Below are 13,392 nucleotides of genomic sequence, written 5' to 3'. Positions count from 1 at the left end.
ATAGCAAATTTTCCGATCGGAAACATGATATTTATAATATTTCCACATTATCATGGACAGGAATATTGTGTCTGGGCTAGTTTTTATCCACGATATGCTGCGAGACTGGGGCTTGATGGCGCAATCAAGCTATCGACGCGTCCATGCCGGCCGACGTCAGTCTCTGGACAGTCTAATCCCCCTCACGCCAGGCAAGCGAACAAGTAAGTTCTGATAGTCGATATAACGGACAACTTGATTGCCGAAATTATTTCGTTATGGCGCTATCCATATTGTGATTGGACATTCTGATCAGACTAGATTAAACATGGGCATTGTGGTCCCTTCCGTCGGCAGTTAAAATCACATTATGATATACCCTCGCCTAGAGCGACGATTGTCATCATAATGTTAGAAGCCGAAAGGAATGCAAAGCAAGAATAAAAGCTATACGCAATATTTAGTTGAGATTTAGTACATTTATTAGCGTACACGTAACACGAATCAACAAAGCATAAACAGTACACAAAAAGCTGCAATAGATCTGTTGCCAAAAGTTATCAAACTAGTGAAGATCACGTGTCAGCTGCCCAATAATGATCACTGATATCCTCACATGGTGCACTTGATTGGTTGTGCATCACGTGATACGGTACCCTTTTGCAACACGTTCAAATCGAATCTGTCAAGGTTCATGATCTTAGCCCAAGCAGCAACAAAGTCTTTCACAAACTTCTCCTTTCCATCGCTGCTACCATACACCTCGGCAATGGCACGCAGCTCGGCATGAGATCCGAAGACCAGATCGGCCCTGGTAGCAGTCCATTTCTTAGAGCCAGTTCTACGGTCGGTGCCTTCGTAAATGTCACTGCCAGGGGCTGATGCCTTCCACGAGGTGTTCATGTCGAGGAGATTGACAAAGAAATCGTTTGTCAGATGGCCCGGCCGGGTAGTAAACACACCGTGGGCGGAACCATCGTAGTTGGCATTCAGAGCCCGCAGTCCACCAACAAGCACCGTCATTTCAGGCGCAGATAGAGTGAGCAACTGCGCCTTGTCAACCAGATAGTGCTCAGCTCGCACCCGAGGAGTAGATGAGCCATAGTTCCGGAATCCATCCGCCACAGGCTCCATCTGACTGAATGATTCGACATCCGTCTGGTCTTGCGAAGCATCCATGCGTCCCGGCGTGAAAGGCACGGTGATATGATGGCCGGCATCGCCGGCAGCTTTCTCGACAGCTGCACAGCCAGCGAGCACAATGAGATCCGCCAGGGATACTCGCTTGCCATCGCTCTGGGCGCTGTTGAATCTGTTTTGGACGTCATCCAGGGCCTTCAAGGTCGCCTCAAGCCATGGCTGGTTATTGACTTCCCAGTCGCGCTGAGGGGCAAGGCGAATACGCGCACCATTGGCACCGCCACGCTTGTCACTGCCCCGGAAAGTCGATGCGGATGCCCAAGCAGTCGAGATGAACTTCGAAGGGTCGACACCCGTGGCGAGAATCTCTCTCTTGAGTGCGGCAATATCGGTGTCATTAATCACCGGATGGTTCACTGCTGGGATGGGATCCTGCCAGGACAGCTCTTCGGCGGGGACCTCAGGACCGATATAGCAAGCACGCGGCCCCATGTCCCGATGTGTCAGCTTGAACCAGGCCCGCGCGAAAGCGTCTGCAAACTGATCCGGATTCTCCAGAAAACGGCGCGAGATCTTCTCGTAAGCAGGATCGAACCGCAGAGACAGGTCTGTGGTGAGCATCTGTGGTCGGTGCTTCTTGGATGGATCGTATGCATCCGGGATAATGGCATCTGCGTCTTTCGCTACCCACTGGTTCGCGCCCGCAGGACTCTTGGTCAGCACCCATTCGAAGCGGAACAGGTACTCGAGAAAGTTCAAGCTCCATCGGGTCGGAGTCTTGGTCCAGGTTACTTCCAGGCCACTGGTAATGGTATGCGGGCCTTTTCCGGAGCCGTAGCTGTTCTGCCAACCAAAGCCCTGTGCCTCTAGGCCAGCAGCCTCCGGCTCAGCACCAACGTGGTTCGAGGGAGCCGCGCCGTGTGTCTTTCCGAAAGTATGGCCACCAGCAATTAACGCAACGGTTTCCTCATCATTCATGGCCATGCGACCGAACGTGGTACGAATGTCCCGAGCGGCAGCGACTGGGTCGGGGTTTCCATCGGGTCCTTCCGGATTCACGTATATCAAGCCCATATGAGCAGCTGCGAGCGGCTTTTCCAGATCGCGAGAATGTATATCGCGATGGGGTTCTTCATCGGCAATCACAGCCCCGTGCTTGGAAGATCCGGCAGAGCCGTGGGAATACCGCACGTCATTCCCGAGCCAAGTGGTCTCACCACCCCAGTAAGCCGATTCGTCTGCTTCCCAAGTATCCTTACGGCCACCGGCAAATCCGAATGTCTGGAAACCCATCGACTCTAGGGCCACGTTGCCCGTCAAGATCATCAGGTCCGCCCAGGAGATCTTGTTCCCATACTTCTGCTTAATCGGCCACAGCAGGCGTCGAGCTTTGTCGAGACTCACGTTGTCCGGCCAGCTGTTGAGAGGCGCGAACCGTTGTTGACCTTGCCCACCACCACCACGACCATCAAAGGTGCGATAGGTACCCGCACTATGCCAGGCCATGCGGATGAAAAGGCCACCGTAATGACCAAAGTCTGCTGGCCACCAGTCCTGGGAATCGGTCATCAGATCTCGCAGGTCCTTCTTCAGGGCATAGTAATCCAGACTGTTGAAAGCCGCCGCATAGTCAAAATCGGGATCCAGTGGGTTTGAGGCTGCTGTGTGCTGACGGAGGATGTTCAGCTTCAGCTGGTCTGGCCACCAGTCGCGGTTGCGGGTGCCACTGCCGGCCACGTTGCCTTGATTGTGGAAGGGACACTTCTCTGCCATGATGGGCAAAACTCCTAGTAGAGGCGCAGTTGTAGCGTGTTAAGATTGAACTTGGTTGTTGTATAAGAAAGAAATTGGGATGAATTCAATGGTCTCATGATACTGCCGCAGATGGAGGTGAACAACCATGGCTTTTTATATTGTTTCTTCATCCTCATCAGTATGAATCCATTAGTAATGTGCTCTAGGGATTCACCACCCAAGTGAAAAGCGGGGTAAAGGCACTAGATTGAAGTCGCCGTTCTGGCTTTCAAACCTTCCTAGCCATAGATGATCAATTCCTCGGGACATGCTCAAGCATTCTGCTGACCTCATTCGCTGTTCCACCCGAAGGTTCAACTGTGCTGCCGGCCAGTCTGGTGGATCAGCCCTCTCAGAGTAGGTGTTGAGGATGGCTACAAACTATGAACGAATAGGGCCGCGGAGTCCCCCGATGCCAGCAATGGGACCAATAAGCTAGGGCTTGTTGACATCACCAGAAACTCGATTACTCAATAGGTGATCTGCAAGTGACTGATTAGCAGTAATCCCCACAAACGATCTAGATGGCTGAGATCAGAAAGATTTGGCATCAAGTGCCGGTTTTCGGCATGGACCCTAGCAGTGGGAGGAGCTTAAGTGGAACGTTAGCAAGCATCTTGGTCTCGAATCGATATTGAATAAGCAGGCCCTCATTTGCCTTCGACGCGGATGGGGAAAGTCTAACTCGATTTGGTCAAGCGCGATATGGTCTTGGCAGCATATAGCCCTCGAAGATGCGATCCGATAGTCTTCTGTCTACATAGGAACTTCAGAACCAAGGCCTACCGAGGTAACACCAAGTCCAAAAACGAATCGAAATGAATAGATCTGGAGTCTTCCGCGAATACCTCTACAGTGATTCAATATGCCTTGTTTCTGAGCCGCCATCCTCGGTAACGGTCAAGACCCTCGGTAACAGATGTGCTAGTTTACTGTCTCTTAGAATACTACCATTGCCATCATGCGTGGAGTTCAGCCGGGACGTCTAGAACACGCTCAATGAGAGGAACTAAATGGGTCGTCATTTAGACGAGGAATCCGATTTGTAAACAGCTCCCATCTTGAACGGAATGGCATGGATCCCAACCGTCTGGTTTATCATCAGGAAAACTGCTGACCTGAAGGAGCTGGATTAGTAGACTAAAATCTTCGGGCACTTCGGGGCCCGAGGATTCCATGTCCCGAGCAAGTGGACTGATCGAGTCGGTATGATGCTGGCCTTGTGGTGTCTGGATCTTGTTTGGCGCGGAGTGGGTAGGGTTGATATTCCACATCTGGACATGACGAATATTCAAAAATCTAGAACGATTTTGGAGAATGTCCCTTACAAATTGGAATACTAGGATTCTGCACTTTGACTAATCCATCTGCATACAGTGTAGTAGCTATGTGTTCAATAATGCATTGAAGTTGGATCTTCTCTGAACAGCACCTTCGGCACCCGTCGCTCTGATGCCATGCGGCTTTGCGATAGTTGTGATCTTATTTATTGCGACTCTAACTCCCTTCGCCCCTCTGATCTACAACTAGATTATATGTCCATTGGTTCAAAACCCACGTATGTACCTTGCACCGCGTTCCCGCCTATCAAATCAGGACCCAGTAGGAATGTTTTGAACGAAGTTATTAGCATGAGTGGCTTGATGGTCAAGAAAATGCGGGTTCAAAGCCGCTAACAAGTAATCATATTGAAGCTAAATGATGCCACTGAATTTTGTACTACGATGTTCCCCTCATAGGCAATGATGTGCACAGGGTTGTCCAGACTGCTCTTCATGTAGTAAATCACCACTTATACCCTCGACACATGCTGCAGGCAAATCTTCTGGGTTGTTGTAAGCGACCATCTAGCGACGCTGGCAAGAAACCTCGCTGTCATGAATTAGATCTGGTACTCGTCTTTTCTCGTACATTAGCTGTCTACTCGAAGGTAAAGGATCCCTATCAGCCATGATACTTATATTAATTCCTGACTTAGATCGGCAATTAGACTCAACACAATAAAGACATCTTAGATAAACGGACCATTCCTGCCCTCCGTAGAAAAAAGCCAAGAATGAAACTATATAATGGATTCAGTTAAAAAGAAACCCAAATTGTGTGGTATTGCTGAATGGAAGTTCAGAGTACTCCGCGGACTGTATTTTGCTGGCTCGGAACTTTCCCGATCTATCATACGTTATTGTCCCGGAAATGTTCCGAAGAACAGCTCCGCCTACTCTTTTACGACCTGGTATCAAATGCAGCGGAATATAGCTACATACACGTTATCCGAGTGAATTTCATTGTCTACCCTTGGTATACTAAAAGAAACAAGAAAAATAAAGAAAAATAAAGAAAAAATAAAACTGCAGTATTACCTTCCGGATGGGCTAATATCCTTCAAAAGGCACACTGTATCTTAGATATCAGAATACCAGATTGAGTACCTATATTTTTTGCCAATCCGGGACATGAGAAGCTTGTTTTGTCTTCCATGGATTAATGTTCTTATCGGCCAGCTATATACGGAGTACGATAGCGAAACAGGATGATGCAAGGGGAAGACGTGACTATACTTATTCTCTCGAATGAGCTGTGCAAGGGACTGGAAGCGGTGATATCCATATGATCCTCGTCTCCCTTGTGTAGGGCTCGGTGAAATGGACCTCTCTGTTGCCTACCAGGGATCAAAATTTTGCAAACAGCCTATTACACTACCACGGCTGTTCACGAAGCGGACTTCACTGGTGATATACCCTATCTTTTCACGATGGTTGTCTACCGGGCACTATTCTTTCTTTCTTCCTGCTTAATGGTACCTCATCCACCATAGTGTGGGTTATCTTTTGGACTATGTAGTGGTATTGGGCGCAGACATCGTCGTGAATACTCCCCTCCTTGACATGTCTATCTTTCAAAGTAGGATCAGACAGCCGCCGCAGCAACCAGCTTATTTACCGAAGCTTCCAAGATTTTTGGGCGGTGACAATCGCAACAAGCATTTTCAACAAGCAAATCAAAACACATTCCGATGGAGTATCAGAGGCGGGAACGGCAAGCTCATTCGGGGCAACAGAAGTAAACATTGTAAAGGGTTAGACTATCTTGTCTGTGTGGCATCATGGCATGTGCATCTGTGTAATTTTGAGAGGATCCCCAGGTGTAACTCATGACCTTAGCTTTAATGGCGGCTACGGTGGACCAGTATCTGTCTTCTGAAAAAGATTTGCTAAAGATTTACTGCAGGATATGTATTTGACTATGTACTGGAAAATTTCCCTCGGCCTAGTAAGGTGTCATCGCGTATTCACACAATGTAATAGGCCAATAGTACCTTTTGTGAAGCCTCTTCGTTTAAACGATCATAAAAAAAAAATGAAAATGAAAATGAAAATGAAGCACATCGTGGATCTTCAAAGATCATGTGAAGATATCTCGTGATACTGGAGCCCTATAAATTATCCCAGCCTCGGCATGCTACATTGTCTCCCTGGAAATTTCTGCTAAACCCTTGGGTTTCATTACAATAGGTAGTCCACCTCAGACGGCGTCTTCCTTCGCCACGTGTACTACCGAATTTTGTGGCTCAGTCCAGGAAAAATACTCCTAGCGAAACTCTGCTGTGTCGGAATCTTAACCCTAAGAGGCAAATGGAAATTTGCTGAGGCGAAATCTGCTGAGGCGGTAGCGCTTGCGGCTAGAAGAGCGTTGAGAAAGGAAAGTTTAAAACGAAAAAAGAATACCCAAACAGGGATCAGATCGACAGGGCAAAGAAAGGGGAGGTTCCGAACGAATCTTTCTCAGTAGAACCGTGTTTTCCTATTGATACCTATCCAATTCCTATGCAATGAGTACGTCCGATGACCTATCATTATGACCCAGAGACTTTCTACTCCGGAGTATATTCTGCATTCCCAATTGAAAGCCCAACACTCAACCGTTTTACTGACCCGAAGAATAAAATTAAAAGAGATGGTGGAGAAAAGTGCTCGACGGTGGCCATGGATTGGTCTCCCACAGACGATGGATCCACCTGCACCAGTGGCTGGATCGCCAAATAGTCCCGTTGCTAAATGGTTGGTCAGTCTTATCAGGGGAATGAACCCAATACTTGGAGTACTTCTTTATGGAAAGATTCGCTTTAGGGGATATGCCTCAAAGGTTCCGTGCCTTTTCTGGAACATTTAGGAGACAGGTGTTAATTGACCAATAGTTGCTAGGGGATTTAGGGGCAATATAAGTTAGGGCTAGAATTTTATTCTAATTTTATTTACTAATTCTTTGTCTCCCAGAAGCTATTGATGCTGACCTTTTTTTTTTTTTTTTTTTTTTTTTTTTTTTTTTTTTTTTTTTTTTTTTTTTTTTTTTTTTTTTTTTTTTTTTTTTTTTTTTTCTTTCCTTTGTCCTTTTTCCTCTATAATCAGAGGGATCCAGAAGATTTTCCGTAGTTGCTCAAAATCTAGCTTGGGCGTGCTACAGCAATGGCCGAGTTGCACAACAGAAAAGCCGAAAAGGTATGCGCTCATCTTGCATTTGGCTAAGAAACATCAGGAGTGAGGCGAGAAAGCAGGGGACCAGACGCAAGTCATTGCTGACACCCTTGTCCTATAGGCTGTCGCAAAAGACACCACTCCTACCCTGAAAGAGCTCAAGGATGCAATTCCTAAGGAATGCTTCGAGTCATCGGCCGTCACATCGCTCTTGTACCTCGCTCGCGACATCCTTTACTGCGCCATTCTGACTGTGGCTGCCTTCCAAATCCACCGCATTCCCTCATTACCGCTGCGGATCATTGCTTGGGCTACGTACGGTTTCTTTCAAGGCTGTGTCGGCACTGGAATATGGATTCTCGCACACGAGTGCGGCCACGGGGCCTTCTCACCTAACCAGAAGCTTAACGACTTCGTCGGCTGGGCTGGACATTCATTCCTGATGGTACCCTACTTCTCCTGGAAGATCACCCACGCCCGCCACCACCGCTACACCGGTCACATGGAGAAGGATACCGTGTATGTGCCGTGGACAGACGAGGATCTAGCAAAGAAGAAGAACGTGCGGATTGAGCAACTGAAGCATCTGACCGAGGAGACTCCGATTGTGTCTTTCCTGCAGCTGATCGGTCACCAGCTGTTCGGATGGCAAATCTATCTCTTCCTGAATGCCACCGCAGGCACCAAGAGTCTGCCTGAAGGTGCTGGAAAGATGGGACCTGCAAACCATTTCAACTTCATGGGGCCGCTCTTCACGGGCTCCCAGCGGGTTTCTATCGCACTGTCTGATTTAGGACTGTTGATCATGGGCTCCATTCTGTACTATGCGTCTACCCAGATTGGAGGCTGGAATGTCGTGCTGTTGTACTTTATTCCTTATCTCTGGGTCCACCACTGGCTGAGTATGTCTCCCGCAACCCGTTTTAACATGAATTCTTGTTCTTGTGACAGGCTATTCTAACATCAGCCCAGTTGCCATCACTTACCTCCAACACACCCATCCCGAAGTCCCGCATTACACAGCCGAGGCCTGGACCTACACCAAGGGTGCGCTCGCCACCGTTGACCGTACAATCGGTTTTATCGGTCGTCATTTCTTCCATGAGATCATCGACTACCACGTTGTCCACCATCTGTTCAGCCGCATTCCATTCTACAAGGCCGAGGAAGCGACCAGGGCCATCCAGCCACTACTTGGCGAACAATACCACGAATCTAAGGACGAGAGCTTCCTGTATTCGCTGATGACGACATTCCGGAAGTGCATCTACGTTTCTGCGAATGGAAGCTCCCAGCCCGGTGTTCTGCATTTCGTCCGGGCAGAAGATACCAACTAAAGAGCTGAAGGGTCCCTGGAGGGCTCTATTGCTCACAAAAGTGAAGCTTTGAGAGCGAGAAGATTTTCACCAAATAAATAGATGATTTAGAACATAGAGGTTTGCGTTTGGAGTTTGTCATTGCGATTGATACCGGCCCACTTGAGGTGGATGTTTGAGACTTTTGTTTCTAATTAATCACTTATAGACGGTCTAGTTTATGGGCAATCGGCCAAGATACCAATGGGAGAAGCATTCAGAATTTTGTGTTTTTCTATAATTTTTGTAGATGCATAGATACCTTCAGAGTCATGATCACTATGCAGGGCGCTTAGGGTTTTGACAATGGGACGCCCGTGCCTCCTGCCACAACAACTGTCGCATCATTTGAACCTGACCAAGGCAATCGTAGTCTGAGTATTTTGCAACTTCTGGGGAAAATACATCGCTCTATATGGCTCGAATAGCTATGACCATATGCTTCTATACAAGGAATATCCATTGATAATCATGCTCCACAAATACGTTACCACTGTTGCGTATAAAGTTTGTCGGTGCCTGGCCAGAGGAGTCCCGATTAAGGTTATTGGAAGGTGATTAGCACCGGACCCAGTCATGGACGATGGGTCTTGTTTCCTTAGATTATTGGGTGGAGACTTTATTCAACTTGGGAGCATGAATTCCTAATTCAGAGGGCCATATTGTCTTTTCAGGCTCTAAGTCTAGACCGATGTTCCTTCACCCGTCACAGCTTTTCAAACGTCGGCGTGCGTTTCTCTATGCCAGCCATCAAAGCCGTGGACACGTCGCCTGTTTGTAAAGCAGCACTATTCCAAACAGCCGTGTAGCGGAGACCTTAAGAATGAAGCCAATCGTTAGCCATTGGACAACCACAGGGCTATAAATCAAAAGCGAAACAAGCTGGAGATGGGGGTTACAAGCCCGAAAGACTCCTTACCTTCGGCAATAGGATGGTCTCTGGACCAATTCAGCAGTTCCTTGGTTCCATGCACTGCAACCGGACTCTTCTGCGCAACAAGACTGGCAATATCCAAAGCCGCTCCCACAAGTGTCTCTTTCGAATCATGAATCGAATTTACGAATCCCACCCTGAGAGCCTCTTCAGCGCCAAAGATCCGTGCTGAAAGTGCCACCTCCTTCACCCAGCCAAAATTGCCTACGATCTTGGGTAGCCGACTTAGTACGCCAATATCTGCTGCCATCCCAATATCGACCTCCTTGACGGAGAAGCGAACATCCTGAGTACATATTCTGATATCGGCCGCGGCAGAAAGGTCGATCGCAAACCCGTACGAATATCCATGCATGGCAGCGATGACAGGCTTCTCGCAGCGCTCGATAGCAGTAAGGCAGTCTTGAAACTCAAGGATTTCGCGTCGAATAGTAAATGCCTTGCGCGCTGCGTCGGAGCCGGCCTTTTCATTGAAGAGCTCTAGGGGAGCCTGTTTGACATCCAGTCCGGCAGTGAAGGCTCTGTCTCCCGCACCGGTGATGACAACTGCACGGACAGAGGAATCGGAAGATAGTTGATCGAAGACTTGACGCATTTCGAGCCACATTCTATACCCAGCGTCAGCAACGTTGCTTGGCAAGCTTTTCTCCGAAGGGTGCTATGTCCAGCTGCCTGTAACATACGGCTGAATGAATGCATTTAGCTTCTCCGGGCGGTTGATCTCGACATGGGCGACGGATGGTCGTGCTGCAGGAAACTGAACCGTGAAGTATTTGTAGGAATACGCAGAAGCTCCGGTAGCCACCATCTTGTCGTCGACTTTAGCTGATAGCTGCGATGTATCTGTTCAGCTTTTCTAGCAGGCCTTCAGTTTCATTGGGAGGCAGTCGGATGAGTGAGTATATTTCAGAATACCCAGCCAGATGCTGGGAGGAATCGAAGGTTTTATCCTCACCAGCTGGATAGCCTATGGATTTCAGTTAACCTCGGTTAACTTGTTTGTACAGGGTTCCTGTCCGCAATCCTCAAACATACTCCGGAGTAAGCTTAAGGATCAATCGAACCATATACTCCACTATCTAGGTGTAGTTCTATCATTTAGCTTTCGTGGGGTAACCTGACTTGACCGGTGTTGTTCACTAATCTAAAAATGATCACGATATCTCCACATTTTACTGTCAGATCAACCTCGGTCGGGACAGTCTGTGCTTTTTTATATCGTCGTCCTTCATGGCCTATCGGTAAGCACTTTCAACGCTGTATTATCTAGCTATTAGTCGTGATTCTCATGGAAATATGATATAGCTAGGGTTTGTTGATAGACACCTGATTTCGATGGCTAATCGATAAGCTTATCGATAAGGCGGCCAGACCGTCGGCCCTGAAGTCGACAGCCAATCAGTCGCGGACCATTGGACTCCACTCCGCAAAAAGTCGGACTTTCAATTTTCACTCCGGGAACTATTTTGTATCTCCGCAAAAACAAGCCAGCAAAAGGCCGCAGTTCTTTCGTTTTGCCGTTTCGGGGTGCGACGTTCTGCTTTATTCCTTTTATTCAATGCAGCAAGAAAAGTGAAAAATCTGTGACAGCATCCTTCTTCTCTTATCAAAATGCAGAACATCGCCCACAAGCCAGGAGACGTGGCGCGAGAATCGCTCGCGTCGCCACTCCCGACGAATGGCTTGCAAGCAAAGCCCAATGTGTCGTCTTTGGGATCGTGGTCCCATATGATCGCTGGCGCGTGAGTGGTCCTGGAAGAAGTGTTTTCTGGCTTATATACTAAGACTGGTATCAATACAGCACAGGTGGAATGGTCACGGCGGTTCTCACAAGTCCACTCGATGTCCTCCGGACCAGGTACGATACAATCGCAGAAATCTTTCTTGTACAGACTGTGTCCGTGGGTTAACGCAATTCGACACAACCATAGGTTACAAACAGACTACTACCAAACCCAGGCAGCCAAGCCTCATCCGGTTCCTACACAGCCCCATCTTCGTCCATCATTCTACCGTACCTCCCTCCTTCACTTCCGCGACACATTCGAAATCCTCTTCTCCATTCACCGCGTGGAAGGCTGGAGAGGTCTCTTTAAGGGCCTCGGACCCAGTCTGACCGGTGTCGTTCCGGCCAGCGCGGTCAAATTCTACACATACGGAAACTGCAAACGGCTTCTCCCGGAGATAATCGGATGCGAAAAGGATTCATCGCTTGTGCATGCCTTATCCGCTGCATGCGCTGGAATTGCCACCGGCTCAGTCACGAATCCGATCTGGGTGGTCAAGACGCGACTTCAGCTTGATAAGGCCGGAGCCCGGCGGTATAAGAACAGTCTGGATTGCGCCAGGCAGGTTCTGCAACAGGAGGGACCCAAGGGCTTTTATCGGGGCTTGTCGGCGAGCTTCCTGGGTACGATTGAGACGACACTGCACCTGGCCATGTATGAGAGGTTCAAGGGGATGATCTCGAAGAGGATTGATCTCAATGAGAAGAGCGAGACAAACGGATTTGTTCAGGGTCTTGCTATGAGTGGAGCTTCGGGTTTGTCGAAGTTGATCGCGTGTTTGATTGCGTATCCCCATGAGGTAAGCTCTGCCACTAGTCTTCTCAGCTTCGGATGTTCCATCTAACTTGTCGCAGGTTATCAGGACTAGATTACGACAGGCTCCGATGGCGGACGGTCGCCAGAAGTACACCGGAATCCTTCAGTGTGCGCGGTTGATCATAAAGGAAGAAGGTGCGGCAGCGCTGTATGGAGGCTTGACGGCACATCTACTGCGGACCGTTCCTTCTGCTGCTCTTACAATCGGTACCTATGAGCTGGTCCTCAAGGTCCTCGAGCGTCGCTAAGCTCGTGTTTAAGTGAGGCCCAGGCCTCAATATTCCCTTCTCATGTATTATAGATGTACGATAGACCAGGTGCAACGATACCTTGTAATATAATAACGACATTGAAGATAAATGTTAATAGTCCCTCAGGAGATAAGGTCTGCTAACAATGCAGCTTCGTATGTCAACGGAGGCACTTGTCCCTTTGACAATAATCCGACACTCTGAATATCGATCATGACCCAAATTGGCAGGGAATACAGGCAAAATACCAATACCTGTTGGATCCCCGCGCATTCCTACGCATGAGGGAACGCATTGAATGCTGGCCCCTTGCGTTCACTACGTTTAGCTAGTGACACCTGATCCCATCCAGGCACAAGCGCTCCATAGCTTTGATTTCGGGCGTACCCCCAACAAGCTGCCCATGAGATGAACAATCTAATAGCGCCACAGCGGCCCCATCAGGACATGCAGAACGTCATCCCAAACCCACCATACTCGCAGAGCGATACACAAAGATTACCCCTCATAAGGAGGGGGCTTTGCATATCGCTCGTCCCTCAGATGCATGGCCTCCTAGAAGAGCGGTCCATTCATGTGCGTCATCATACTGTTAGGGTAAGGATCTCCACGAGTAAGCAGAGTCAACAAAGAGAGACTTATCAGAGACATGGAAAGGGAAGCGGGGCAGCTTAGAAAGATCTGAGCCGATCTGATGCACGACGTCAGCTGCATTCTGGCATGGGCCTTGAAACCGAGATTCTCCGAGGGACAGCCAATGGACTACAAGCCATTGCACCTCGCACTGCTACTAATAGGACAGTCAAGGACAAGAGGATCGTAGACAACCTCTACCAGTACACTGTTTTATTGCCCGTCCACTAC

At 48.6% G+C, this 13,392-nt stretch overlaps 5 protein-coding genes across 5 annotated transcripts; 3 read left to right on the top strand and 2 right to left on the bottom strand.

Annotated features, from left to right (window-relative positions):
• Positions 1 to 591: 591 nt before the first annotated feature.
• BDV37DRAFT_283997 (catalase/peroxidase) lies at positions 592 to 2,892 on the bottom strand (the record flags this gene model as incomplete). The annotated part of the gene is made up of 1 exon (XM_032087417.1): positions 592 to 2,892. The coding sequence occupies one exon, from the start codon at positions 2,890 to 2,892 to the stop codon at positions 592 to 594; it is 2,301 nt and encodes a 766-aa protein (XP_031940521.1).
• Positions 2,893 to 7,262: 4,370 nt separating this feature from the next.
• BDV37DRAFT_250868 (oleate delta-12 desaturase) lies at positions 7,263 to 8,881 on the top strand. The gene is made up of 3 exons (XM_032082231.1): positions 7,263 to 7,409; positions 7,507 to 8,287; positions 8,358 to 8,881. The coding sequence occupies exons 1-3, from the start codon at positions 7,377 to 7,379 to the stop codon at positions 8,720 to 8,722; spliced, it is 1,179 nt and encodes a 392-aa protein (XP_031940520.1). The 5' UTR covers positions 7,263 to 7,376; the 3' UTR covers positions 8,723 to 8,881.
• A 565-nt stretch (positions 8,882 to 9,446) lies between these two features.
• Positions 9,447 to 10,482, bottom strand: BDV37DRAFT_294781 (ClpP/crotonase-like domain-containing protein; the record flags this gene model as incomplete). The annotated part of the gene is made up of 3 exons (XM_032089715.1): positions 9,447 to 9,556; positions 9,660 to 10,282; positions 10,358 to 10,482. 3 exons carry the CDS (start codon positions 10,480 to 10,482, stop codon positions 9,447 to 9,449), a joined length of 858 nt encoding a protein of 285 aa, XP_031940519.1.
• Positions 10,483 to 11,139: 657 nt separating this feature from the next.
• On the top strand, positions 11,140 to 12,625 carry BDV37DRAFT_250866 (mitochondrial carrier domain-containing protein). Its single transcript, XM_032082230.1, has 4 exons — positions 11,140 to 11,416; positions 11,476 to 11,532; positions 11,606 to 12,260; positions 12,316 to 12,625. The coding sequence occupies exons 1-4, from the start codon at positions 11,286 to 11,288 to the stop codon at positions 12,523 to 12,525; spliced, it is 1,053 nt and encodes a 350-aa protein (XP_031940518.1). The 5' UTR covers positions 11,140 to 11,285; the 3' UTR covers positions 12,526 to 12,625.
• A 167-nt stretch (positions 12,626 to 12,792) lies between these two features.
• Positions 12,793 to 13,299, top strand: BDV37DRAFT_250865 (uncharacterized protein). The gene has a single exon (XM_032082229.1). It carries the CDS (start codon positions 12,937 to 12,939, stop codon positions 13,201 to 13,203), a length of 267 nt encoding a protein of 88 aa, XP_031940517.1. The 5' UTR covers positions 12,793 to 12,936; the 3' UTR covers positions 13,204 to 13,299.
• The last annotated feature ends 93 nt before the right edge of the window (positions 13,300 to 13,392 follow it).

Source organism: Aspergillus pseudonomiae (genome assembly GCF_009193645.1).
Source record: "Aspergillus pseudonomiae strain CBS 119388 unplaced genomic scaffold BDV37scaffold_42, whole genome shotgun sequence".
Taxonomy (NCBI): Eukaryota; Fungi; Ascomycota; class Eurotiomycetes; order Eurotiales; family Aspergillaceae; genus Aspergillus; species Aspergillus pseudonomiae.
The sequence above is the reverse complement of the archived record's forward strand: the minus strand, read 5'-3'. Positions and strand labels throughout refer to the sequence as shown.

What these genes read in the sequence shown, in the direction of transcription:
- BDV37DRAFT_250866 (XM_032082230.1), top strand. Translation starts at nt 11,286, where the DNA reads ATGCAGAACATCGCCCACAAGCCAGGAGACGTGGCGCGAGAATCGCTC. An exon ending in CTCGATGTCCTCCGGACCAG is followed by an intron (nt 11,533 to 11,605) that starts GTACGATACAAT and finishes ACACAACCATAG; the next exon opens with GTTACAAACAGACTACTACC. An exon ending in TGATTGCGTATCCCCATGAG is followed by an intron (nt 12,261 to 12,315) that starts GTAAGCTCTGCC and finishes AACTTGTCGCAG; the next exon opens with GTTATCAGGACTAGATTACG.
- BDV37DRAFT_250865 (XM_032082229.1), top strand. Translation starts at nt 12,937, where the DNA reads ATGAACAATCTAATAGCGCCACAGCGGCCCCATCAGGACATGCAGAAC.
- BDV37DRAFT_250868 (XM_032082231.1), top strand. Translation starts at nt 7,377, where the DNA reads ATGGCCGAGTTGCACAACAGAAAAGCCGAAAAG. An exon ending in ACAACAGAAAAGCCGAAAAG is followed by an intron (nt 7,410 to 7,506) that starts GTATGCGCTCAT and finishes CTTGTCCTATAG; the next exon opens with GCTGTCGCAAAAGACACCAC. An exon ending in CTGGGTCCACCACTGGCTGA is followed by an intron (nt 8,288 to 8,357) that starts GTATGTCTCCCG and finishes ACATCAGCCCAG; the next exon opens with TTGCCATCACTTACCTCCAA.